Raw genomic sequence first — 24,604 nt, forward strand, 5'->3', positions numbered from 1 at the left:
GCATGGATCCGGGCGCCGCGCTGCAGAGGCGGCCCGCGGGCGGCGGCGGCCTGGGCGCGGGCTCCCCGGCGCTGTCGGGCGGCCAGTCCCGGCGGAGGAAGCAGCCCCCCAGGCCGGCCGACTTCAAGCTGCAGGTCATCATCATCGGCTCCCGCGGCGTGGGCAAGACCAGCCTGATGGAGCGCTTTACCGACGACACCTTCTGCGAGGCCTGCAAGTCCACCGTGGGTAAGGCTGGCCGGCCGGGCCGTGCATGCGGGGTCGGCCCCGGGGAGCCCCTGCCACCTCTGCCCCGCGCCGGGTGGAGACCCCCGTCCCCACGCAGAGTCGTCCTGCGCCCCCGCCCTGCGCCGTCACGAGGCCGGGTGATGCGCGGGGCCCGTCCAGCCCGGAGCTTCTCTCCCCGGAAACCCCCCGCCCACCCGTTACCAGGAAAAAGGTGGTGACAGGTGGGGGGCAGGTGGGCAGCGTGGTGGACTCGAGCTGTGCCCTGGCTAGATGGCCAGAGTGCGTCATGTCTGGTGAACTTTGATGCCCTAACTTTGTCGTCCTAGGAGTAGGGGTATTTCCACTGTCAACCCGGCTTATTTTCTAATTTTGAACTCACTTTTATGTTGCGCTGAAATAATGACGTTTTAAATTCCCTGTGGAGGATCTCCGGGGAATATTCAAACTAACGCTACACTAAGTTTCTTCTTTTAACTGTAAATGCGGGGCAGAAGGACTTCAGCTGTGTTTGTCCGTGACCTCAAATAACCCCCCAGGGGCTCCGAAAGTGGGGAGGAGGCCTCCGGCACCGCCAGGTGCGTGAAGTATAGCGAAGTAACTACAGGACCAACCGGGTCAGGAAGTATCGTGTCCTCAGGATGTAAAATTGAAACTGCAGGGAAGTTTTCTGATGAAGTCACATGGACAGGCCTTGGCGTTGAGGTCTGTCAGGTCGCAGTCGGTAACAGCTGCCTCTATGGAAAACCCCTTAAAGGCTGTCAAAGGTAGGGGAACCCCGCAGATGAGATAGTTCTTCCAAAGGAAGATCAGTCACCTTCAGTAATAGGGAGGGATTCCCCTAGGGGAGGTCCAAGAAACAGTGAATAAATGGTATGTAAATATGAAACTCAGAATTTAAAGTATCATTCCAAACACTTGTACAAATATTTAGTATTGTAACCAGTGGTAGTTCCAAGGTGATACAATTTGGGGATGAACTGGCTTTAAGTTGTCATGTAACAAAACACTACTACATTTCAAATGTCTTATTGGAAGACTAACCTCCCAGTTTTTGTATTGTCTTTTTGTTTTGTTTGTGAGAATGTGTTTCCCTTCATGCTTTTTTTTATAACAGATCATTTTGGACATATTTGTGTTCTCTGTACCCTGTGTGTTTTTAAGATCTTGGCCTTGGAGTCATGACATTAAAGTTCAGTAGCGTACCTTAGACCTGGTTCAGACATCCAATCTTGGATCATATAAAGTACAGGGAGTTATTAAACCATCCAACGAGGGTTTATACTGTTATTTTAGTACCTGGCATAAGTGAAACAGAACTAAAAGCAATTCAGAATTATCCATCTTTTATGGCTCCACGCTTAAAAATATGTGAAAATGAAGAGTAACATAGCTGTACTAGGCGAAGAGAAACTAGCACAGAAATAATGGGTGGATAACAGGGCTTGGGTGGCTGGAGGGCAAGATGGGGGATGAGCACAGGTGTGCTTAGAACTGGGCAGAGGAGAGGTGAGGAGGGGTTTTTTAAGCCGGGGCCGCAGTGGACCAACACCCGCACAGTCTGGGAAGGCATCATTAGGGGACATCGGGAATGATGATGTCCCAGGCCATGGAGTGTGCACCTTCTCCTGTAGCAGCAGGAGTCATAAAGGCCTCTGGGTACAGCCCTGGCAGGGTTGCATCGGGTATTTGGGAATCGGGAAGAAACCGGGAGGCGAGGGGACCAGGCAGTCGGTTTCTCTGTCCCCTTAACAAACAAGCATAAATGCACACGCCTCCCCACACCACTGCTGTTGTGGGGCTCCCTGTGAACTTGGACTTTGTCTTGGTCCTGTTTGTTTCCTCCATACGTAGCCTGTAGTACTCGGCTTGATAAGTGTTTATTAGTTGTGGGAAGTTCAGAGAAAGATGCTAACTTCTGGTCTGACCCAGAGTGTGAGAACACTTTAAGAAAGTTAACCCCCCTTCAATCTCTGCCTGTGAGCTGCTTTTCCCTTCCACTTACCAGATCACTTACTGAGCACCTACTGTGTGCTGGTGCTGTGCTACCCAGGGGAGCTTGAGTGAAGAGGACAAAGTCTCTGTCCAGATGTGGCTCAGAGCCGTGGAGCTCGGGATGCCCCAGGGTGATGAGGGCAATGTAGAGATGTGTACAGGCTGGGGAGCGTGGAGGAAGCCCCCCCAGTCGGGGTGGGATGAGAGCTGAAGGGGGAGGCTTCCTCTGCACTGGAATGCTGTAGAGATGAAGTTCATTCCCCGCGTTCCTTTAGAAAAGCGCATTTAAATGTGGCGCTGGGTGTGCTGTACAGTTGGGGTTGCCTCACCTGAATGCCTCCCGCAGGTGGCTTGTAGGGTCCTTCTGAGGCCAGTTGTTGAGTTTCGTGTCCACGGAGCACAGTCAGCCCTGCAGATTCTGCTCCGCGGGGCCCCTTGCCCTCACCCTGTATGGCTGGCAGAGTCTGGAAAAGACCGTGCGCCCCGCAGCCCAGCACAGGTGCTGACCCAGGAGGGTCGCTCCAGTAATGGCTTAGCCAACCTCAGGCTGGAAGCACGCATCTCCAGTGAGTCAGACCCACTGGACTTTCTGTAAAAGATCGTAGCAGATATCCTGAGGAATTTGAGGTAATAAACCTATTTTGTAAAGTTACAAATGAACAAAATGATTTTTTTGTTGTTGTATTATTAATCAAATCAAAAGTTGATTTGGTTTACAAGACACACAGAACTCACCAGGGCATGAAACTGAAAAGACTGTTTTTAATAATTGACGTATTGGGACTTCCCTGGTGGCACAGTGGTTAAGAATCCGCCTGCCAAGGCAGGGGACATGGGTTCGAGCCCTGGTCCGGGAAGATCCCACATGCCGCAGAGCAGCTAAGCCCATGTGCCACAACTACTGAGCCTGCACTCTAGAGCCCGTGAGCCACAACTGCTGAGCCTGTGAGCCACAACTACTGAGCCCACATGCCACAACTACTGAAGCCCACAGCACCCTAGAGCCCATGTTCTGCAACAAGAGAAGCCACCGCAATGAGAAGCCCGCGCACCACAACAAAGAGTAGCCCCCGCTCACCACAACTAGAGAAAGCCTGTGTGTGCATGGCAACGAAGACCCAACGCAGCCATAAATAAATAGATAAATAAATAAATAAATAATTGGTCTATTTAATGGAAATTGTCTAGGTGGAGTATTACTTTCAAATGGGATTTTGTGTTCGTGGAATTGAGTTACTTGGTCTGATATGGCTGGCATGGTTTGACAGGGGCTTTAAAAGCCTCAGGAACAGCTTTTTGAAGTTTTAAAAATGGAAAAAAAACTAGTTGACTAGAAATTCACAAGTCTCTAAAAAAAAAAAGCTCATAAAATTATGTATCTGTCAACCTTTGTTTTTTAACTATTGGAAGCTGTTAAGCTTGTTTGGATCGAAATATTTTTATCAGGCAGCACCCTGCCTCCACCCACCCAGCAGCATTAAATTTCTAGAAAAACATTCTAGAAAACCTGGGCTCTTGATATAAGCTTTGCCATAAACTAGTTTGTGACTTTGGATAAGTAATTTATTGTCTTTGCATGTAAAAGTTTACGGCCTATTAGTGGTAGCTACATTTCTTGAGCGTGTACTGTGTACCAGCAAGAGTATACTCTTTCTAAACCTCACAACAATCCTGAAAGTTTCCCCATTTTACAGATGAGGAAGCAGAGTCCCAGAGGGTAGACAATTCATCCACAGTGGCCCAGCGGTCAGCAAGTGGTCAGGGCCAGGGCTGCAAGTGAGTTCCTTTTGTCTGTCTGTTCCTTAGCTTACTTTGAGATTTAAATTCACTTTATTCTGAAAATTTGGATGGCTCAGAATCAGACACCATGAAACCCTTTCCTACCTGCCTAATTTGGTCCCCCTGAGAGCCCTGTGAAGGTAGTGATGTCATCGACCTATGGTATCATTGACATTGACTTTCTTTAACTATGCCCCTATCATTTGTCACTTTCCTCTGGATATTAAATACTGCTCTGAAAATTGCATTTCTTACCTAAATATTCAATTATTCAAATATCTTAAGCCTTTTACGTATTTATTAAAATATATTTAAATAGAGGAAAAGGAGGAGTAAGACAGTTTGGACCAGAATTCTCATTTCCTGGGCAGTAAAGTTTCTTTCAAAGTGCCGGAGGCCAACATAGGATTGCCATTTCTTTTACTTTGCCATGTAAGGACATAGTTTAACAATCCACTACCACCGACTTTTAAAAAAAAAAGACTTAATATGAGGTAGACCAAAAAAATTAGGAAAGACAGAATATCAGAATTTAAAAGTTCTTTTGAATTCAGTTTGAGAACCTCACTACTCTTGTCTTCATTTTTCTCATTTTGCATCCATGTATTAAACTTCACAGGCTGACCCCTGAGAGTAAGTGGTCTTAGAGGGTTGATAGCACTTGCTGGAAGCGCTGTTCCCACTCAGTCACGTGCCGTGGTCTCTGTTCTCAGTGCGCACCTCTTCGGGTCCCATGTGCACTCGGGAAGCCTGTTCCCAGGGCGGGGAAACGTCGTGGTGCAGGTGACTGGTTCATCAGGGCCAGCAGTAGAGCCGGAAGCAGAATCGAGAGGTCTAAGGAACAGGTGGATGTAAATCCTGTGCAGGACTGGCTGTCTGTGGATTGGCCTTGAATGTTATGGGACGAGAGGGATGAGATACAGGCCATCAGGGTCTGGTCCGCTTTGCCTGCAAGCAGTGGAGCTGCTGTCAAGGGAAATCGACTGCTTGTACTTTATTCTGGAAATTTAGGTCACAGATTTTTGTTCAGAAACCCAGAATGATCGTTTCATACTGGATTAAAATGATAAGCTGTGTGTTTTGTGTTGCTTTTCTGTGATCGTGTGCAGTCTTTTCAGCCATAGCTGAGCTGCCCGAGTGTTTCACTCAATGAGGGAGTTAGGGAGAGTCGTCCGAATTCCCACTCCGAAGCCCAGACTCTGAAGCTCTCAGTGTCAGCCCCTCCCCTGCCGGGATGATGTAACAAGATGACTCAGGGAGAAGGGAGTGGAAGAGGAACGGTCAGTTTCTATGCCAGCATATGCTGTGCAGTGTGTGATTTGGCTTATTTAATGCAACCAGGGCACGCTGATAGGCTTGTGCAGAGCGCATTTGTGGAAATAAAGTAGCTGTCTTTCAAAATAAGTGTGGAAAGTTGGTGATCCCGGTTGTTGAGGTTGAATAAAAATCTGTTTAAAGACCTGGCTTATGTGCCTTCAGCCTTTCTTTCAGTGTCGTGCACTCACACTGCAGAAGAAAGTTCTGCTTATGCTCGATGATGGGGATCCAGATTCTTCAAGATTGCCTGTCCTGCAGCTGTGGGCTCTGCGGAACCATCGGCCGAGGGTCTGTGGACTAGCTTTAGAAGGCAGCCTGGGTTCCTTCGAGAGCTGATAGGGCCAAATTATTCTCCAGCCTTGCATGCCAGAAAGATCGTTCTTGTGAAGCATTTGCTTGAATTTGTAAAGAAAGCATAGTTTTGTACACTAGTCAGCAGGTCTTTCGTGAGAGGCTGCTCGTACTTCTGTAAGACTCCATTCTGCAGGCCATTTCATGGTGCAGGAAGCACACCTGCTCACCTGGCTTGTCCTTTTCAGAAGGCGAAGTGAGTCCTGAAGAGGGCCGTGAAAAAAAAATGTTAGGGAGGATGTAAAAAGCTACACTTTAACAGAGGAGGAAGGGGATTCTTCTCCTTTTGTCCTTTAGTTGCACAGCTTTGATATTCAGAAAGGATTTGGAAAGCCAGAACTATAAGCCTAAAATAGTGCCCTTAATTGGATGGGATTTTTTTTTTTTTTTTTAAACCCTTGAACTTTAAAACCAGAAAATACAACACAGGCTTAACGAACATTGTATGCCGCAGGAAACCTTTTCCCCCCAAATCTGACAGCCTCCTCTGTTTGGTGTCTAGTGCTGACCTAAGGCCTTCTTAGTTTACAAAACCAAACCACAACTTGCAGACCCACCTCCGGCAAGCTGGTGATGGGAGTTGCCCGGGAACGCAAGTCTCCTCGTTGTTCCAGCGTAATGTAACGCAGAAGCTAGGCCTGCGACACAATCACGCACCCGCAACCAAAGTTTCACTTTTGGTTTTTCATTTAAGACACTGGACTGTCTCCTTGGCCACTCCTGTCATTCTCGAAGCTCCCGGCAGGGGGTGGGGGTGAGAGGGGGGAAGAGTGTGGGCTTGGGGGGTGGGCAGACAGTCCTGGATTTAAGTCCCAGCTCTACTCGCAAGCTGTCGCTGTCTTTAGGCAGCACCTTAACTTCAGTTTCCTCCTTCATGAAAAGAAAAAATGGAACTCACACTCTTCCTCTCTGGTGCTACAGGAACGAAATAGCTTATGTACCTGGACCAGAAAAGGCAACTATAGATGTTCCCTTATCCTCCTAAAGTATACTACAGATGCAAAAACTCTGCAACACTCCAAAATATAATTGTTATCCTTTAAAGCTGCATACTGAAACACATACAGGTGAGCATGAAGTGTCAAAATGTAAGCACAGGACCTGGGTAAAGTAGAAAGGCCCTTTGAATTTCCCGGCATATTTTATGGGCCCATCTGATCAGTGGTAAACTTAGTATTTAACAAGTGAAGAAAATGTTACTGATCTGCCATTTGATCATCTGGGGGTTTTTCTTTTCCAGATCTTCCTCCCACATCGACATTCTCTTCCTCTGGTGACCAGGAAGTTGAAATGACTCCCTGCTTTTCAGCCGGGGTATGTGTGTAGCCAGAGGGTAGAGCCAGGCCTGCTCGTTTGGGAGCAGTCTGAGCCGGCCAGTCCCTCACTCTTGCTTTTTTATATATTTCCCTAGCAACGCAGAATTCCTTTTTTGACGTTAAAAACATGTTTACAGCTCCCTCCCAGTAGTTGCCTCCATTCTTGCCTTCAGGTGAGGCTGTGCAGAGATCTGGGAGGCGCCAGACTGCCTGGGTTCAAATCTGTGCTCTCACACTTACCCGCCTGTTGACCTTGGGCAAGGTACCAGCTGCCCGAGCTTCAGTGTTTCATCTGTAGAGTGGGGACAATGACAGTATCTACCTATAAAAGCATCAAGAAGATCCCTGCAATGAGTTACTGTATGCAGTAAACCCGGGAGACATTGTTCTTTGTCTGCAAGGGGAGCACATCCTTGCCCATGAAACTTTCATGACAACGAACACGCACCCCCTCTGGAGTGCGTGACCTCAGACTCCCCTCTCCTTGCCGGATGAAGTTCATGTGTGTCCATGTCTGTTCCAGCCAAGTGCACGGCCATCTCCTGTGTGTGTCCGGGTCAGGGATGGTGGGTGGTCTTTGCTGAGGTGCAGGCTATCCAGTCTGGACTGAGAGGGGCAGGTCTTGTTAGACTCGGGGTGGACATTTAATATCCTCAGACCTGAGAGCATTTTTTAATGACACGCAGTCATTTAAACTATTTTAATAGTACCTGCTTCTGAGATGATCAAAGTATTTTACAGTTACAGTAACTTAGTTTCCGTTTCGTTGAATTCTCATAACTCGGCTTAGGTAGGAAAAGCCCCCCATAATATTAAACGGTAAGGTTTCAGAGGTTCAGGGGCCTCCTGGGGTCAGTACTACAGGAAGGTGGTCTGCATTGCCTGCCCTTTATCGGGCGCTCTCCCCGAAAGGCGGTGGTCAGGCAGAAGGCTGGCCTCATGTTCAAGAGAGGGTTTCCTAATGTTAAATTTGCCTCTATCTGTGTGACCTTGACACATTTCCTAGTTTATTTTCTCACTGTCAACTCAGTGGAAATGCTGGGAATCCTCTCCATCAGTAGTCCAGGATTGGGTGACACCGTCAAGGATAGATGTCCTTGGAAGAAAAGCCAGTGTGTGCACCTAAGATAGTTATTATAAATTGGCAGTAACGTCGTAACCACTGCTTGAATTGAGACCTATTTCAGAGTCTGTGAAATCATCCATGTTAAGTAAACTAGAATCGTAGTCTGGTGCCAACTGCAGGTCCTCGTTGTTGGGGGCGGGTGTGCGAGTAGAGATGGGACGCTCAGCTGTCATCGCAGGCATGGGCCGCCGTGTTATTTTTGCTTTTATTTTGCTTCTTGCTGGAAGGGAATGTGAAGAAAGAAGCTTCTGTTTATTTTTGCTATTTTCATTTTTGTAACTTTTTATGCCCCAGCAAAACGTAACACAGTAATTTTTTTTGGTAAATGTTTTGCCTTCAAGGGAACTTAGAAATCTAATCAGCACCAAGTGCAACAATTCTTTATGCTCTTGCTGAGATTTATGAAAGGTAAATGCAAAGATGACAGCGCAAGGGTAAACTTTGTTCTTTAACAGCCCCTTAACAGCCCTTTAACAGTGACTCTGGGCCATTTGCAGATTTCCACGCATCTGACTTTTACCTTAACAACCTTTGGTTGTGGGCAGTGTTACAATTTTGAATCTAGGCTCTGCCCCTCAACTGGCAGAAGTGATAATGACTTTCAGTCGAATGACCTTGGCCTCGCTGAGTATAGTAGTGCCTGGCTCGCTGGGCTCTGAAGGAGCGCACATGCTGCATGTCAGGCACAGGGGGTCTGACAGATGCCTACTCTCATTGTTATTAAAGGAAATTAAGATCAAGCCGACTTGAATAGAATACAAAGCTACACCCATTGACAGAGGGATTACAGCCCTGTGACCTGTGTCCTTTCTGATCAAAATATTTTTAGGAAGACTTCATACATTGGTTAAGCTTAAAGAAGGGTAGGCCCCTGTCACGTGGCAGGACATTCACTTAGTGGACCATTTCCTGTCTATGTGACTGAGTAAACTGATACCGTAATAATCCGCTGGGAGGGGCGCGTGTAGGGAGAGGATCTGGACGTATTAAGACTGACCATCCTCTCAGGTTTTACCATCAGTAACAGGAATTGTAGGAGAAATGAAATGCTCCATTTCCAGGGTGATGTGTGTGAGCTAGGCACCCTGAATTCCACCACCCTGTCCACCAGGCACACTCAGGACAGAACATCCGCCCTTCCTTCCTACGGTTTAAGTGTGTGTGTGTGTGTGTTTGTTTCCTCATCAGTCCTCAATTTCTTCATTTCCAAGAAGAGTCAGCATTTCTCCTTACTCACGCAGCATTTGATGGAGAAGAGGGGCAGGTTTCCATTCACCAGGTTTACTGGGTCGCTGTGGTGGGCCAGGCAGTGTTCTAGGCTCCAGGGAGCCAAAGGTGAGTGCGCTCAGAAGGCACCTGTTCCTGTCACATGGGGGAGACCCACGGAGCCACGGGTCAGGGCTGGAGGGGGCAGAACTGGTAACATGGATGAGGAACGTGGGTAAGGCATGGGGCCGTCGGGAGGCTCAGATGGGAAGCACCTAGGACCGAAAAGGTTCCTGGGCAGAAAGGGAGGGTCTCCAAGAGAGAAGAGCAGAGGAAGGCACTTTGCCTAGTGCCTGGGCTGTTGATTTCGGTCTGGATGACTCAGCTCTTTAGGGGCAGGACTGTCTCCACCACCTGGTGGAGTGTTAGGCTGGCTGCTTCCCGTTGCTTAAGACGCTGTAGGAGGGGACTTTCCTGGCGGTCCAGTGGGTAAGACTCCTCACTTCCAACACAGGGGGCAGGGGCTCGATCCCTGGTCGGAACGGACATGCCACGCGGTGCAGCCAAAAAAAAAAAAAAAATTGACACTATAGGAAACTTCGTTTTCAACAGAAGTTGCCACTTTTTTTTTGTCCCTTATTTATTTATAAACATTGGTCCTGGGCGGCCCTGCTCAGTCAGGAGTTTCTGTGCTGACTTTTCCCAAAACTAATCCCCTATTTGAGGCTATTGGTGACTTGTTACCTTTTGTTAAGGATCATTTATAATTTCTATGACATGTAAATGTTAAAAATAGACAGCACTAAGAGGTATTTTTGACTTGATGTAAAAAGGCTTTTAAAAAATGTGTAGTTGTATACTTTAAGGATTTGTTTCTAAGCTATAAATGGAGTAAGTTTCCAATCATTACCAGCTACTTAGTGGCTGTTAGATATGGTAAAGGAAATTTCATTTAAGAGAAGGGGCTATTTAATGATCTGTTTTCTTTTGTGGAATTTTAGATTTAGCCACTGCGTATTTTTCTGTCGTTGTTAGTGATGTCATTAACCTACTCACTAAAACTAGGTGGTTTTGGCTAAACAGATGCTTAATCCTGTTCGCTGTTCGTTCATCTTTGCTATGTTCTCCTATTGAAATTAGTAGTGTATTTATAATCACACGGTGATAGCATTACCACTTATTCCTGATTTTGACTATTAATGCCCTTTCCTTTTATTTTTACTCATCAAACTTTGTGGTTACAAAATAGCCACAGTGCAGGACTGCTAAAGTGGGAAAGTTGTTCAAGTCGGTTGAAAAAAAAAGGTCTGACATGTTCAGGCTCAGAACGGTTCTTAGCAGAGAAAACAGCCTAATCAAAACAGAAATTGTTTGTGCTGGCTGTTTCAAGGGATTCTTGTAGTTGACGTGAAGCAGAGCTCACAAAAGAAGTGTCATCGGCCAGTTCTTTTCAATAAAATGTAGCTGGCACTGCAGCAAGTCTTAACAAGTTGCAGCTCCCTTAAGTAAAATTTAAAAAAAAAAAAAAAGGAACTAGAAACAAAAGTAAAACAGAGTAGTAGTCATGGCAGAATATGAATTTGATTTGTAAATTGCTATCACAGAGTAACATGGTGAGGCCCTAATTTTATGCTAATATCAGGAAGAAAGGGTTTTGTCTGCGCTGTGCCTTTTTAAAATCAGAACGTAGCATATAGGTCCAGGCTGGTTTCCAGGTTTGTAGAATATCGCGTTAGGCTCTGCTCTTACCTTGTGGTTGAGTCATGAAGGATTCTGCTTGGTCTCTATTTGAGGATGTTGGTCGTGTACAGACATGCTTCCTGTTTCAAGGCTGTCTGAGAGTCAGTTGACTCGGAAAAGCAAAGCTTTTCCAGAACTGCAAGTGAAATTGGCTTAACCACCGTTTGCTGTGACCTTTGAAATCAGGGCAGGTGCAAGAGATTAAGAACCAAGATGCAGTAGCCTATTCTCCAGCTGTGACATTTTATATTCCTGCCACTTTTCTTTGTTGTACAGACCCTGGTCCCACCCAGGGTTGTAAACATGTCTTTTGGTTGCACTGTTGTCTGCAGTGTGTTACTAATTATAAAAGTCAGCCACATGCCTTGGGCTTCACCTCAAGAACGTCATGTGACTTTGAAGAGCTGCATCACTGCCCCACCCCCCAGCCCCGCCCTGCCCCGGTAGAGACCCGGCAGCATCGGGACCCTGGATCCATGAAGCAGTCACGATATAGTTCCTGTAGAGATTATGTTTCCAGTTCCCAAATTTAGCTGGCATCCCTTTGGTTTATTTTTTCTTAACTGTGAAAATAGTGTAAAAAATATTGTTTTGAAATCTTGAAGTTTTCTATAAGTGAGAAGTATATAAGGTAACATCCACAGATGAAAATTTGGTTTAAAAAATTATCTGAAGCTTTAAGGGCTGAACTGGAAATGGGTGATGATTCATGATGGTTTACTTGTTACCGTTAAAGTAAATAAAAATTGAAATTAAGTTGTATGAGTAAATTTTTAAAAAATAATTCCTCTTCCACACTATTGACAATATAATAAAGTCACTTTTGTGAATGCTAAAAAATTTAATACAATAATTTCTAAATTCAGACTAAGGCTGTTTGAAATCAAGACTGAGTTTCCAGTGTAACATGTAAGAATTTTCCCCGAGATAGCATGCTTATAACACCATTCATTTGTTCATGTAATGATTAGTTGTAATTTTTAAATGGTTTTTATGCTACATCTCTAGTAGTCATAAACTCTATTATGAATAGCAATGCTGCATCTCAAGTTCAGGGTAAAACCGAACATACCTTGGCTCTTCAGTTGTGCCGGGAAGCACAGAGTGATGGTCGTTACACATACTGGCAAACTTCTGCTCTCTCCTTTTAGGATTTAGTGTGATCAGTTTTTTTTGGTTTTTCTGATAATGGCATAAAAACGTACAAGTAGTGTTATTTTTCTGACGAATTGCATTGTTTTTGCTTCATCTTCGTCTGTTTTATTTACAGGTGTTGACTTTAAAATCAAAACCGTAGAGCTAAGAGGAAAGAAAATTAGGTTACAAATCTGGTAAGTGGGCATCTACACCCCGTCCTGCCACGTGTGTTTACCAGTCCACATGCTTGTCTAATACAATTAACCGTTCAAGCTGGTCTGTCGCTCCTATGTCTCCGCTCCTTTGCTCACATTCAAGTGGAATGAACGGACCTTCCTTCAGGGGAGAGTTCACTTGTCAAGGGAGAGTTCAGGAAAGAGTCCACTTGTCTCAGATCCCATTTGCACATAGGAGTTGTGGGGAGAAGAATGTGACTTTTATGGCAACTAGTTTGGAGCCTTTAGCCTCTAGTTTCACATCATTTGACAAAACCGTCGTCACTAAAACGATGGCTCCGCTGCTCGTCTGCATGTTTTTAACATTGCTTTGCGAGCATTCAGAGAAAGGCCAGTGTGTTCCTCCCCGGAGTTGCGCTGTATCCTGGCAAGTCCCCCACAGGCTGTGTCCCTGGTGGCACCACGTGGTGGCCACCGTGGGACACGCATGCCCTTCCAGCTCCATTGCCGGAGCCACGTGTCCTGAGGCCCTCCGTGCCCCATGGAGGGGAGCCCAGAGAGACTGGGCTCCCTGCACGTCAGGAGCGTGTGAGAGACTAAACCAGCCATGTGTGGGCCGCTCAGCACTCGGCCACCGCAGGGACCCCCGGAGCCCCTCTGGAGGAGGGCCTGGGGGCGGCGGCAGTGGGAGCGGCCCTGCCGGGGGTGTCCCAAGTCGCCCTTGCTGTTAACACGGTCGCGCGGCAGCATCTCAGCCACTAACTCCTCCCGCAGGTAGACCTCAGCTCTGAGTGTTTGTCCGCCGTGTGTGTGTTGCTTTCATCCGCGTTCATTGCTGCCACGTCGGTGGCTCCATCGTCACCTAACGCTTGCGTGTTAGTGCCATGCCTCATCCTCACCCGTGTCCCTGTCTGGGGCGCCACTGCCCCCGAACCAGCGGAGGAGCTCGCCAGCCGTCAGGTAATGTCTGCATTGGTGACTGCTGACTGTTTAACCCACTTGAAGGATTGGGGTGGGGAAGTGTTGCTTTTCTGTTTCGCGTTTTTGTTTTTCGTATTTTTGTTTGGGGCTTGACTATGAGACGTTTATGGTCTTGATTGCTTAAATACTTGGTAATAGAAAATGGGTATTTCTTACTCTGTTAGCCCATGATTGAAGAAGGCATCAGGCTGTGTGTGTGCATTGCTGCCCAGGTTTTGAATTCTGGAAATAGCAGCAGAGTACCTTTCACGTGAGCCGCTGTTTCTAACCGTACACTCTTTAAGGTAAAGACAGTCTTTAGGGACTTCCCTGGCGGTCCAGTGGTTAAGACTCTCCGCTTCTACTGCAGGGGGCACAGGTTCAATCCCTGGTCAGGGAGCTAGGACCCCACAGGCCACATGGCGTGGCCAAATTTAAAAAAAAAAAGACGGTCTTTAAAAGGATTCTCGGAGGCTTCCCTGGTGGCGCAGTGGTTGAGAATCTGCCTGCCAACGCAGGGGACACGGGTTCGATCCCTGGTCCAGGAGGATCCCACATGGCATGGAGCAACTAAGCCCGTGTGCCACAACTATGGAGCCTGCGCTCTAGAGCCAGTGAGCCACAACTACTGAGCCCACGCACCATAACTACTGAAGCCCACGTGCCTAGAGCCGGTGGTCCGCAGCAAGAGAAGCCCGCGCACCGCAACCAAGAGCAGCCCCTGCTGGCCACAACTAGAGAAAGCCCGCACGCAGCAACGAAGACCCAACACAGCCAAAAATAAATAAAAATAAAAATAAATAAATTTATTTTTTTAAAAAAAAGGATTCTAGGGGTGTGTCCACCTCTGTACCTGGCACCTGTGAAGGTTGCCTCACAAAGGAGACACAGGTGTTGTGAGAACGTTTGTGACGCACAGTGGGTGACAGCAGTGTCCCAATGATGACACTGTCACCTGTCCAAAGAGGCACGTCCTAGGTGGTGTGTTAATACTTGGGTTCCGTCTCGGGCAGGAGTAATCTGATTTACAGAGGCATTTACGTCCAGGTGTCCTGTGCCCTGGAACTCTGCTCACTACAGGCCTTCTGTGCCGGTGACATTGGATCCTTCTGGAATCCAGCTGCCTTCCTTTGGATCTGAACTAAGAGGGCCCAACCTTGTGAATCCCGCTCTGGGGAGTAGAGTGTGAGCGTGCAGCTATGGGAGATGCACGCACGCCCCGACACCACGGCTCTCTGGGATATGAAAGCCGCCTCCAGGTCACTCCTCTGCTGCTCCTCACCCTTCGCACTTCATTCCCGGAATTTTTAAAACTGCACAATGTTGGTGGAAAATATAACTGAGGGAGGGGCCGTCAGATTCATTGAATTTTTTTTTTTTTTGCGGTACGCGGGCCTCTCACTGTTGCGGCCTCTCCCGTTGCAGAGCACAGGCTCCGGATGCGCAGGCTCAGCGGCCATGGCTCACGGGCCCAGCCGCTCCGCAGCATGTGGGATCTTCCCGGACCAGGACACAAACCCATGTCCCCTGCATCGGCAGGCGGACTCTCAACCACTGCGCCACCAGGGAAGCCCGTCATTGAATTTTTTGAGAGGTTGATTGCCAGTTTTCTACAGGGAGTGTCCCAGGGATTCAGTGAGGAAGTAGAGTTTGTCTTTTCCAGAGGGGTTTTCACCAGTGAATAATGTACCTACTGACGCCAGCTACCTGCTAGTCCCTTAATACTTGAAATAGGATTCTTATCTGAAATAGGATTTTTATCTTCTGGAGTATATTATTTAAGGAAGGAAAAACCTTCTTTCCATCACTGTGATCCCGTAGGTAGGAAGGAAGCACTGGCGTCGCGGCCCAGCCGGTAAAGGGACGCGGGGCTTCTTTCCTCCCTGGGAGCCGTCCTCAAGCTGTGGCTGTTGTGACCTGCTGTGTCCCGGGTGTGCTGTCATCACTTTACTCTGTCCCGGTCGAGGGCGTAGGGGGAGCCGATGTGTTGGAAAGAGCTCTTCGGAGACCCTGTGCTCTGACCTAGACTCAATCCATGGAAGCTTCACTCTGGCTGGTTTTCACAAGGAGGTTGTGTTAGTAGACATGCATTTTTTCTTGATGATTTCTGGATATAGCCAATCTAAGAAAGTATTATTTACTACAGATTCCTAAAGGTTTAAGGTACCAAAAGCTGCAGATGTCATTGTCGTATTTTTAGGTCACACTTTATGTCATTGCCACATTTTTTAAGTCCCTTGATTATCTGTGGTTAGGAAAAGGACCATTTTCCCATCTCTGCTTGAAGCGTTTCCAAGTGTGTGTATATAGAGCTTGGTGTAAGTATAGCTAAAATAAGATGTCGACCAGAATGTAGTTTCATGAATTTATATCCACATGCTGTCTGGAAATTATTCACAGGGACTTAGGTCTGTTGTGTTGAGATGGACTTGAAGCTGAGAACTTAGCCTCCCACCTTTAGGCAAACACAGAGTTATGATGCTTCCTATGAAGGCCTCTTGTTCTGTCCAGTGCTCACTGGCAGGGAATTTGGTCTTCACCAGCGTTCTTACATTGACATCAAGTTTGTTTCCTTTCATTCTCTGCTTGAAGAGGTAGAATGCTTCATACACTGACTTTGGTTCCTACAAATTAAGAATTGTGTCATTTAAACTGATATATTAAATTTTTTAAATGACAGTCTTTGAATTTTCAAAACATGGTTGTATTACCCAACTGTGGAAACAGGATAGCAGGAAGTTTTCAATTTGCACCAAAAGCGGAGAGAGAAATAATAATGAGATCACAGGCCACCGGTAATAAATGATGATTTGGCTGACAGTAATAAGCTGTAAATCTGTAAGAATCAGCTCTCGGTCATTACAGTGAAAATTCAGGTTCATTGAGATAAAGATGGGAAATACTAGGATTCTGCATCTTCATAGGTAGATAAACCATGATCTGGGCATTGGTATCGTGTTATCATCTAGCTGTGTGAAAAGTGGAGAGTAGTGTGGAATTTTTGTGGTACTGGCTCAGCGTAGGTATTTAATATACACTTAACTTTTGCAACCCAGACATTTTGGAAATGTGGAATAAGAATCTCAAGGGAAGACACTTTTCTGCCTCAAGCAGTGAGAACCAGGCACAAAGAGACGGAGTCAAAGGAATGGCCTTAATGTCTCCTCTCTAGGGTCTTGTGAGCCGGCCTTATTTGGACTTATTTGTGTTACAGGTCGCCTCAGAGTTTGCCTCTCGAGGTCTCCACCCTCTTTCTGTGTGTCTGACTTAAAGCGGAGAGAGTCAGCTAACTTCACAATGTTTCTAAGGTCCCTAAGTGTGCTACTCATGTAGCGGGTTTTTTGAAACTGTATCAAAAATGCCCGTTACTATCTTGATTCCTTGATTGTTGGGTTTTTATTAGAACTTCTAGGGATCTGCTGTCCCATGTTGTGCCTGTAGGTAACAGTGCTGTATTGTACACTCAAAAAAGTCTGCCTCCAGAGGGCAGATCTCATGTTAAGTGTTCTTACCACAATACAATCAAAATAATTTTTCAAAAACTTGTATTATTTCTAATTTCTCTGTTCTTGAGCCCCCAATTTCTGATCCTGATTCAGTGAATATGTATAGAAACGAATGTGAAATTGATTTAAGCTAAAAGTCAGCTTAAAACTACTTAACATAAAGATTCACGAAAGTCCGTAATTCCCAAAATGCTCAGTGAAGACCTTGTATCTGATTGCTGTTTGAATTTGTGGTGCAGCTATCATGTGCTAACCACAGATTTCAGAATAGAAAAATGTGTGTTATTTTTGCTTTTTTTTTTTTTGCAATACGCGGGCCTCTCACTGTTGTGGCCTCTCCCGCTGCGGAGCACAGGCTCCGGACGCACAGGCTCAGCGGCCGTGGCTCACGGGCCCAGCCGCTCCGCGGCATGTGGGATCTTCCCGGACCGGGGCACGAACCCGTGTCCCCTGCATCGGCAGGCGGACTCTCAACCACTGCGCCACCCGGGAAGCCCTATTTTTGCTTTTTAAAGAAATGAGTGAGAAATGTTTTATCAAATCCCAACTTGAACAAGCCAGCACTTGTGATAGGAAGAGGAACCACAGTCTGAAAGATTTCACTCTTTTTTGGTTTGAAAGTATTAATTATGCCCCTAAATGTCTAGGATCCTAGAAATAAAATTGTTCAATGATTCCGTATACAAATGAATGGTATCTAAATCGATTCCTTCTCACCTGATTTGAAGGTGCATTTTTGTGTCTCTAAGTTGGTTTTAGGAATCTTGAAGAATTCAGTCCCCATCATTTTCAGTGTTCCAATTTTGGGGCAGTTCTGGGTCAAAAAATAAAGTTCAGGGGACTTCCCTGGCGGTCCAGTGGTTAAGACCTCGCCTTCCAGTGCAGGGGGTGAGGGTTCAATCCCTGGTGGAGGAGCTAAGACCCCACATGCCTCGCAGCCAAAAAACCAAAACAAAAAACAGAAGCAATATTGTAACCAATTCAATAAAGACTTTAAAAATGGTCCACATCAGGGGCTTCCCTGGTGGCGCAGTGGTTGAGAGTCCGCCTGCCGATGCAGGGGACACGGGTTCGTGCCCCGGTCCGGGAAGATCCCACATGCCGCGGAGCGGCTGGGCCCGTGAGCCGTGGCCGCTGAGCCTGCGCGTCCGGAGCCTGTGTTCCGCAGCGGGAGAGGCCACAACAGTGAGAGGCCCACGTACCGCAAAAAAAAAAAAAAAAAGGTCCACATCAAAAAAAAAATCTTTAAAAAAAATAAAATAAAGTTTGTTTTGCCTTGAAGTGACATCCACTTTCTGCATTTTACCCATGTAACCTTTTGTTCAACACCTGTGGATCGAGGGCCCACAGTGGGCCAGGCACCCACTGGACGCTGGTGGACAAAACAGACCGGCCTCAGGTCCTGGGCCTTCCAGCCAAGGGCACAGGGCAGTCTTACAGCCTCTGGAGCAAAGCAAGTGGCCTTGTTTTACGTGAAAATGAATTTGCCAGCGAGCTTCGTTGTTTGTTTGGGCATAATGACATATCCCTAAGCGGAGCTAATTTGGTGGCAAGTCTAGTGTGATCAAAGCTGTAAGTTACAGCACCTTTGCCGTGTGTGTTTTAGGGAGACAGCCCCACAAGTTTCACCCCATCCGATGCGTTGGGAAGAGGTGTCACACCGTCTCCCCATTTCAGAAGCTCACATGCTGTCCTATGAGAGGCTGTGGGCGCCTTGCAGGGGAGAACCCCGTTTTCTGTGTACCGCACCGCCCCTTCGCTTCCTCCACCACGAGCCACCCGTGTCACGTGGCCCTGGGAGTATACCGTGAGTTAGGGCTCTTCAGGAAAAACTAAATTATAGGTGGTCTTTAAAGACAGTCTGTAGATTGTCTTTAATTATAGATTGTCTACAACTATAGATTGTAACTAAAGATTGTTTTCCTGATCAGAAGGCCTGCTCTTTTGAGCCTCGTTTGTAAATTTGTGATGATTCTCAAGCAGTTTCTTGGCTTCTTAGGTTTAGAAAATGGGTTTCAGCCAGCTTCTGTGCACTATTAGCGTGCGTATATCTTCGTGTGGAAACGGACAACTTTTCCTGGAGAGGAAATAAAGCTTTAGATTTCAGGGTAGCAGTCGGAGAGTGGTGAGCTTGGTGGTTTGCAAAGCTATTTGGTACCTCTTCTCCCTTTGCCTTTGACCGCTACTCTAGAGGTATTAAGAAGATAACAAGACCAATTCTGTAGCGTTTTTCATTAGTGGGGACTCCATCAGCAAAATCAGATATTCACCATCGAGTTCAGTTAAAAGAGTTCTAGGCTTAAATCTTTTCAGTTATCATCCATGCATCTTGTCATTGTTGATAACCACCTAGTTTACGGTGTGTTATACTTTCCACCATTTTACACGGCATTTGCTTCTCTTCAGAATCTTGGTTTGAAAGAAATTGGGGGTTCCTTGTGATTTTGTTTGGATGTACTTAGCTCAGAAAAGCCACCCGCACTAAGAGTGAATATGCACAGATGTGTGAGGAGTTACTCACAATTGGGCTGAGGCTCTCCCTGTTGTTGTTCAGAACTAATTTTTGCTGCTGTTTCTTAGGGACACAGCAGGTCAGGAGAGATTCAACAGCATTACCTCAGCTTATTACAGAAGTGCCAAGGGGATCATATTAGTATACGATATCACAAAGAAGGAGACATTTGATGATTTGCCAAAATGGATGAAGATGATTGATAAGGTACGTGTTGCATCTCTCTCTCAGATGTGAACTCTTTGCTTGTAGGTGTTAATCATTACAAAAGGAAGAAGGGAAACATTTATGGAGCATGTTTTTCCATCCTGAATGTCATTTAATCCAGATGACAGCGTTCAGAGTAGGTATATAGCCCTGCATCACAGATGAGGCAGAGAAGAACTAACATGTCTCCAGGATCCCCTTATAAATAATAGAGCCAGGATTTTTATTCTGGTACCTGGGCTGTGTGACTTCAAAGCCCAGACATGCTCATTGCACACTGTCCAGCTGCATCCGTGGAATCAGATTCAGAACTCCTTGTTTCTGCAGAAAGTTCACTTGGATGCGCACTTTGTGAGTGTCCACAGAGTGACAGCCTCCCAGGGACAGCCGTCTCCACTGTGCCCGTGGGAGATGCCAAGGGCCTTGGTCACCACGGGACCTCTGCCCTCAAATGAGAGATGGCCTTCACCTCCTCACTTTGAACTAAAGAAGAGTTTATCCTTTGGACCACACTTGACTATATAGAGACAACCCAAGTCTGTATGAATAATGTAATCTGTGGGTTCCCCTCTGAGAAACGGGGACCCAAAATACACATGTAGACGACACAGCCGCTGAGGGTGAGATGTGGTGGTCAACAGTGGCCACATTTTGAGAGTTTTTTCCCCCTTATTCAGTAATTTGATGTTTAGTTCCTTTGTATAACAAGCACACTTAGTATATTATAAAGTGGGTTTTGTTTACATATTGTATTAAACCCATCTGTTAGATGATGTTGGAGAATGTTCCTTTGCAGGTCTTACTAAGCACATTTTCAACGCGTGCCTCTTTAGAGTGTGTTAGGGACCAGCGTTGCCAGGGTTACGGAGATGTCGGGACCCAGGGCGGGTCTGGGCTCTGGGATGGCGAGCCTCCGGATGTGATGTCCTCCCCTGCTGAAGCCGTGGAGTGTGCTCCTAAGGACCTCAGACAGGGGCGCCCTCGCTGCCAGCTGACAGCACGGAACCGAGGGATGGAGTTAAAACCGAAGGCAGTGGCCTCCATGTTAGGGGCTGCTGTTTTTTTAAAACTTAGAAATGGAGCTTAACTTTTCCTCATTCTGAAATTAATGATACCTTGCCATTATAGAAAATTTAGAAAACCAAGAAAAGCACAAACGTAAATTTTAAAAATCTTTAGTTCTGTCATTCAGAAGAACTAGATTGGGTCCCTGCTCCATTTAGTTTTACACCTGCTTATTTAACTAACTATTGTCACAGGGGCCTTCCTGTGTCAGCTTAACGTTTTTCCAAAGCTTTTGTTTTGTTTTGTTTATGGCTTCATTCTTTTGTGTACTTTATTTCATTCTTCACCTGCTTTGTGGGAGCTCTAGGTTTTTTTCAACTAAGTGTAAAACTTTGCCTATATTTTGAGTCATTTCCCTAGGATAGATTCTTAGGAATCATGGGTCAAGGGTTGAGAACATTTGTGCTTCGTCAGGCCTGTGACCACATTGCTGTGAGCCCGGCAGGAACCCTGCCCGGGACAGAGTAGATGCTCAGAGATCGTGAAGCAAGTGGTTGGAAGGGTGAGACGTGTTGCCTTGGTTGATGTTTCACGTTGTTTGTGATGTGCCTGTCTTTGAAATGCAGCTTCTTTTACAATCCCACAGTACGCTTCAGAAGACGCAGAGCTTCTTTTAGTTGGAAATAAGTTGGACTGTGAAACTGACAGAGAAATCAGCAGACAGCAAGGTGAAAAGGTGAGGAAAGGGGGGCAGAGAGGGGGTCTCAGCACCCACGCCCTGTACAGTGAGCACTCCGTGTGCTTTCCCTTTTAATAAATGACTTTATAATTATTTCATAATTTTAAAAATGTAATCACTCAGTTGCATCCTTCTTATTCATTTGCTCTTGTTAACTTCCTGCTCCTTTAAATTCATTTTGAAATGGAGGGGAGAAAAACACATTAGTGTATCCTGCATTATTTAGTATCTCACCTGACATCTTATACAGAGAAATATTCTCTTAAACCATATAATCGCTTTCGTGGTTTTTCTCTCACTCTGACCTTCTGTGGAGAAACTGTGATATTCATGTTTTAAATGTCAGATACACTACAGTTTAGAAACTTGGGCACGTAGTTTGACTTGGCGTCACCTTACAGATTTTGTTTTGTTGTTTTCTTATCATGTAGGAAATTGGATACACTTGTGAACTTTACATTTGAGGGTAAACAGGACTTTCCAGGCCTTTCGTCCCAGCCCTTCCCTGAAAGCCGAAGCCCCAGAGCTGTCCGTCCCCCATCACAGGCCCTGTGCTTGTACATTAGATTGTGTTGCATCCCCGCAGAGAAAAATAATTTGTTTTCTTAGTTTGCACAGCAGATAACTGGGATGCGGTTCTGTGAAGCAAGTGCCAAGGATAACTTCAACGTGGACGAAATATTCCTGAAGCTTGTTGATGACATCCTGAAAAAGGTAAAAAGAGAGAATCGTACATCGTGAAAGCGTTTCATCTGAAACCTGTTCATTGTTTCCTTTGCTATTTTTTGGTTGGGAAACTTACGTAGAAAGGGAAGCACGGGGGGTCATCGTCAGGCTGAAGACCAAGGGGGCGAGGACCCGGCCCAAGGAGCCAGCTCGCTGCCGTGACAGCCTCTCCCCACGTCCCTAGTGCCACGTTCCTGTCCTCGCTCAGCCTCACACGTGGTCTGGGGAGCGGGTGTGACCTCGGGCCGTGTTATTTGACTTTTGCTCCTCTCTCGGAGTTTTCCTACAAAGGACTAAGTTAGATACAGACAGTGGAGGTCTTGCCCCGCCTTGGGGCCCTGCTGTCCGGGCGGGGCCTGAGGCCGTCCCGGGGCCTTTTGTGGCGCCAGGTGGCAGGAAGATGGCTTCACTGGACAGCAGCACTTAGTTCAGGCATCTTTGGGCTTGCATCCAGAGATTTCTTAGTGAGATCTTTAAGTGTATTTGTATTACTGTTACACATAATCGACTCTGTCCAAACGTAATTCGGAAGCTTCTAATACAATGGCTGTCTGTACAATTACCAGGAGAAGGTGCTTCTTTCTTTAGTAACGGTATAACCCCGGAGAACACAGAACTGTTTTTTCCTTTTCTGGCACGTTAAGTTTCCATTATACTGGACTGTGAGAATAAATGTTTACGAGGTCCATCGGCTCTCTTCTGCCGTAGGGTGTGAAATAGGCTACACAGCGTTTGTGCGATGGTTGAAGCTCCCTGAACCTGGTTCTTAGGTTTTGGCTTAATGTTTTCATGCCTGATTAAATTCTGATGATTGAAGAGTTTTCTATACAAAATACTTTGGTCTTCTGTAATGGTACGACTTGTAGTCTTTACATATACATTGTTGGGTTAAAATGTACTTGTCTTTTGCTTTATCCTCAGATGCCTCTGGACATGCTGAGGAACGAGCTGTCCAATAGCATCCTCTCCTTACAACCAGAGCCTGAGATCCCACCAGAACTGCCTCCACCCAGACCACACGTCCGATGCTGTTGATTCGCTACTTTGGAGACAAAGTGGGAGCGATTCCTGGAGAGGGGAAAGTTTCCATTCTGCACTACAATCGTTTTGACCATTTCCTTTCGCACTTTGTAATCCAAGTCAGAGCTATACACTAACTTGTAAATACGCAGATATGCAATCCTGGGTAAGTTTTGGTTATAAATGACATATTTCCCTCCAAATTGTTATATTTCATGCATTATCCCGGTGCCTAGTGTATGTACACTGGGAAACGTAGTACTTCTAATACGAAGAACAGGAGAAATGAGAGCTATAATGTTTCTTGAAATAAATAATTGTCCTTGTTAATTATATTATGAGGACAGAGATATTCTGATAAGAAGAAAGAACGTGGTGCTTTGCTTACTGTTTTAAAGAAAATTTGCAAAACTAAAGACTTTTGGGGGAGGGGGGGAAGCGATCTTGAATGCTTTTTCTTTATTTACATTTCTCCCAGCCTTAGCATCTTTGAAGTGTTGGAGTGTTTCCCACAAAGCAAGCCCATTCATAGCCGTCTTGAAGGTTATTTATTCACATTACGTATTACTGATAGAATATGACTAGTTAGAAGGTAGGACTTGAATTGGTCCCGAGGCCCGAATCTCTCTGGTTTCCTGATGGACATACCCTGTGCTTTTAAGAACTACAAAGATTCAATAAAGAAATGTTTTTGAAACTATAGAAGATTTAAAAAGAACACTGCTGTCCTAAACAAATCTTGTTTAAAGGAGTTTTAAAGAGATACATTTTACTATATCAAAGAACGTACATGTATTTGCCTAAACATTCTATATACCTTTGTAATGATAAAACTTCTCCCCTTGATGGTGAAGCTTATTCCTATTAAGCCTAGACTGTGTTCTTTTTTTTTTTCCCCCCCTGGTCTGATAATGAATTTGTGAACTCTGTCTTTGGTATATCTTTTCTTAAACTGCACTGTTTGTTTAGTCAAGGTAAATAAGTCATTATGTATTTGAATAACTTGGCGTGTCTTGAGTGTTGTGATATGAGAAGCATTGTGGTCTTTCTACACTAATGAAATGCAAATAAAATTTTGTATTTATGAATGACAGTTGAGTTGCCACACTTATTTGTGCAGTTACAAATTACGTATTTGACAGTATTCTTCCAAAACTCCACATCTTAATCTTTTGAGTGTCTTCGATAAGAAAAATGCAGCCTCGTCCTCCATGGAAAACATTTTGATAGTTTCTCAAGAGTTTTAAGCATAGAACTATAATACCACCCAGCAATTCCACTCCTGGGTCTGCATCCCAAAACATCAAAAGCTGGGGCACAAACAGATGCTATACACTAATGTTCACAACTTTATTCGCAGTAGCCAAAAAGTGGAAGCAACCCAAGTGTCCATCAGCAGGGGATGGATTCTGACACAGGCTGCAGCATGGATGGACCTTGAGGACGTCATGCTGAGTGAAATGAGCCAGTCACACGAGGGGCCTAGACTAGTCCAATCCATAGACACAGCCCTGGTGGGTGCCAGGGGCTGGGGGGAGAGAGGAATGAGGAGTTACTGTTT

At 45.9% G+C, this 24,604-nt stretch overlaps 1 protein-coding gene across 1 annotated transcript; it reads left to right on the forward strand.

The window, feature by feature from the left end:
• Positions 1-24,150, forward strand: RAB12 (RAB12, member RAS oncogene family). Its single transcript, XM_029226172.1, has 6 exons — positions 1-228; positions 12,326-12,386; positions 19,415-19,553; positions 21,205-21,294; positions 21,907-22,011; positions 22,945-24,150. The coding sequence occupies exons 1-6, from the start codon at positions 3-5 to the stop codon at positions 23,056-23,058; spliced, it is 735 nt and encodes a 244-aa protein (XP_029082005.1). The 5' UTR covers positions 1-2; the 3' UTR covers positions 23,059-24,150.
• The last annotated feature ends 454 nt before the right edge of the window (positions 24,151-24,604 follow it).

Source organism: Monodon monoceros, unplaced genomic scaffold (assembly GCF_005190385.1).
Source record: "Monodon monoceros isolate NGI ecotype Baffin Bay Population unplaced genomic scaffold, NGI_Narwhal_1 Super_Scaffold_1, whole genome shotgun sequence".
Taxonomy (NCBI): domain Eukaryota; kingdom Metazoa; phylum Chordata; class Mammalia; order Artiodactyla; family Monodontidae; genus Monodon; species Monodon monoceros.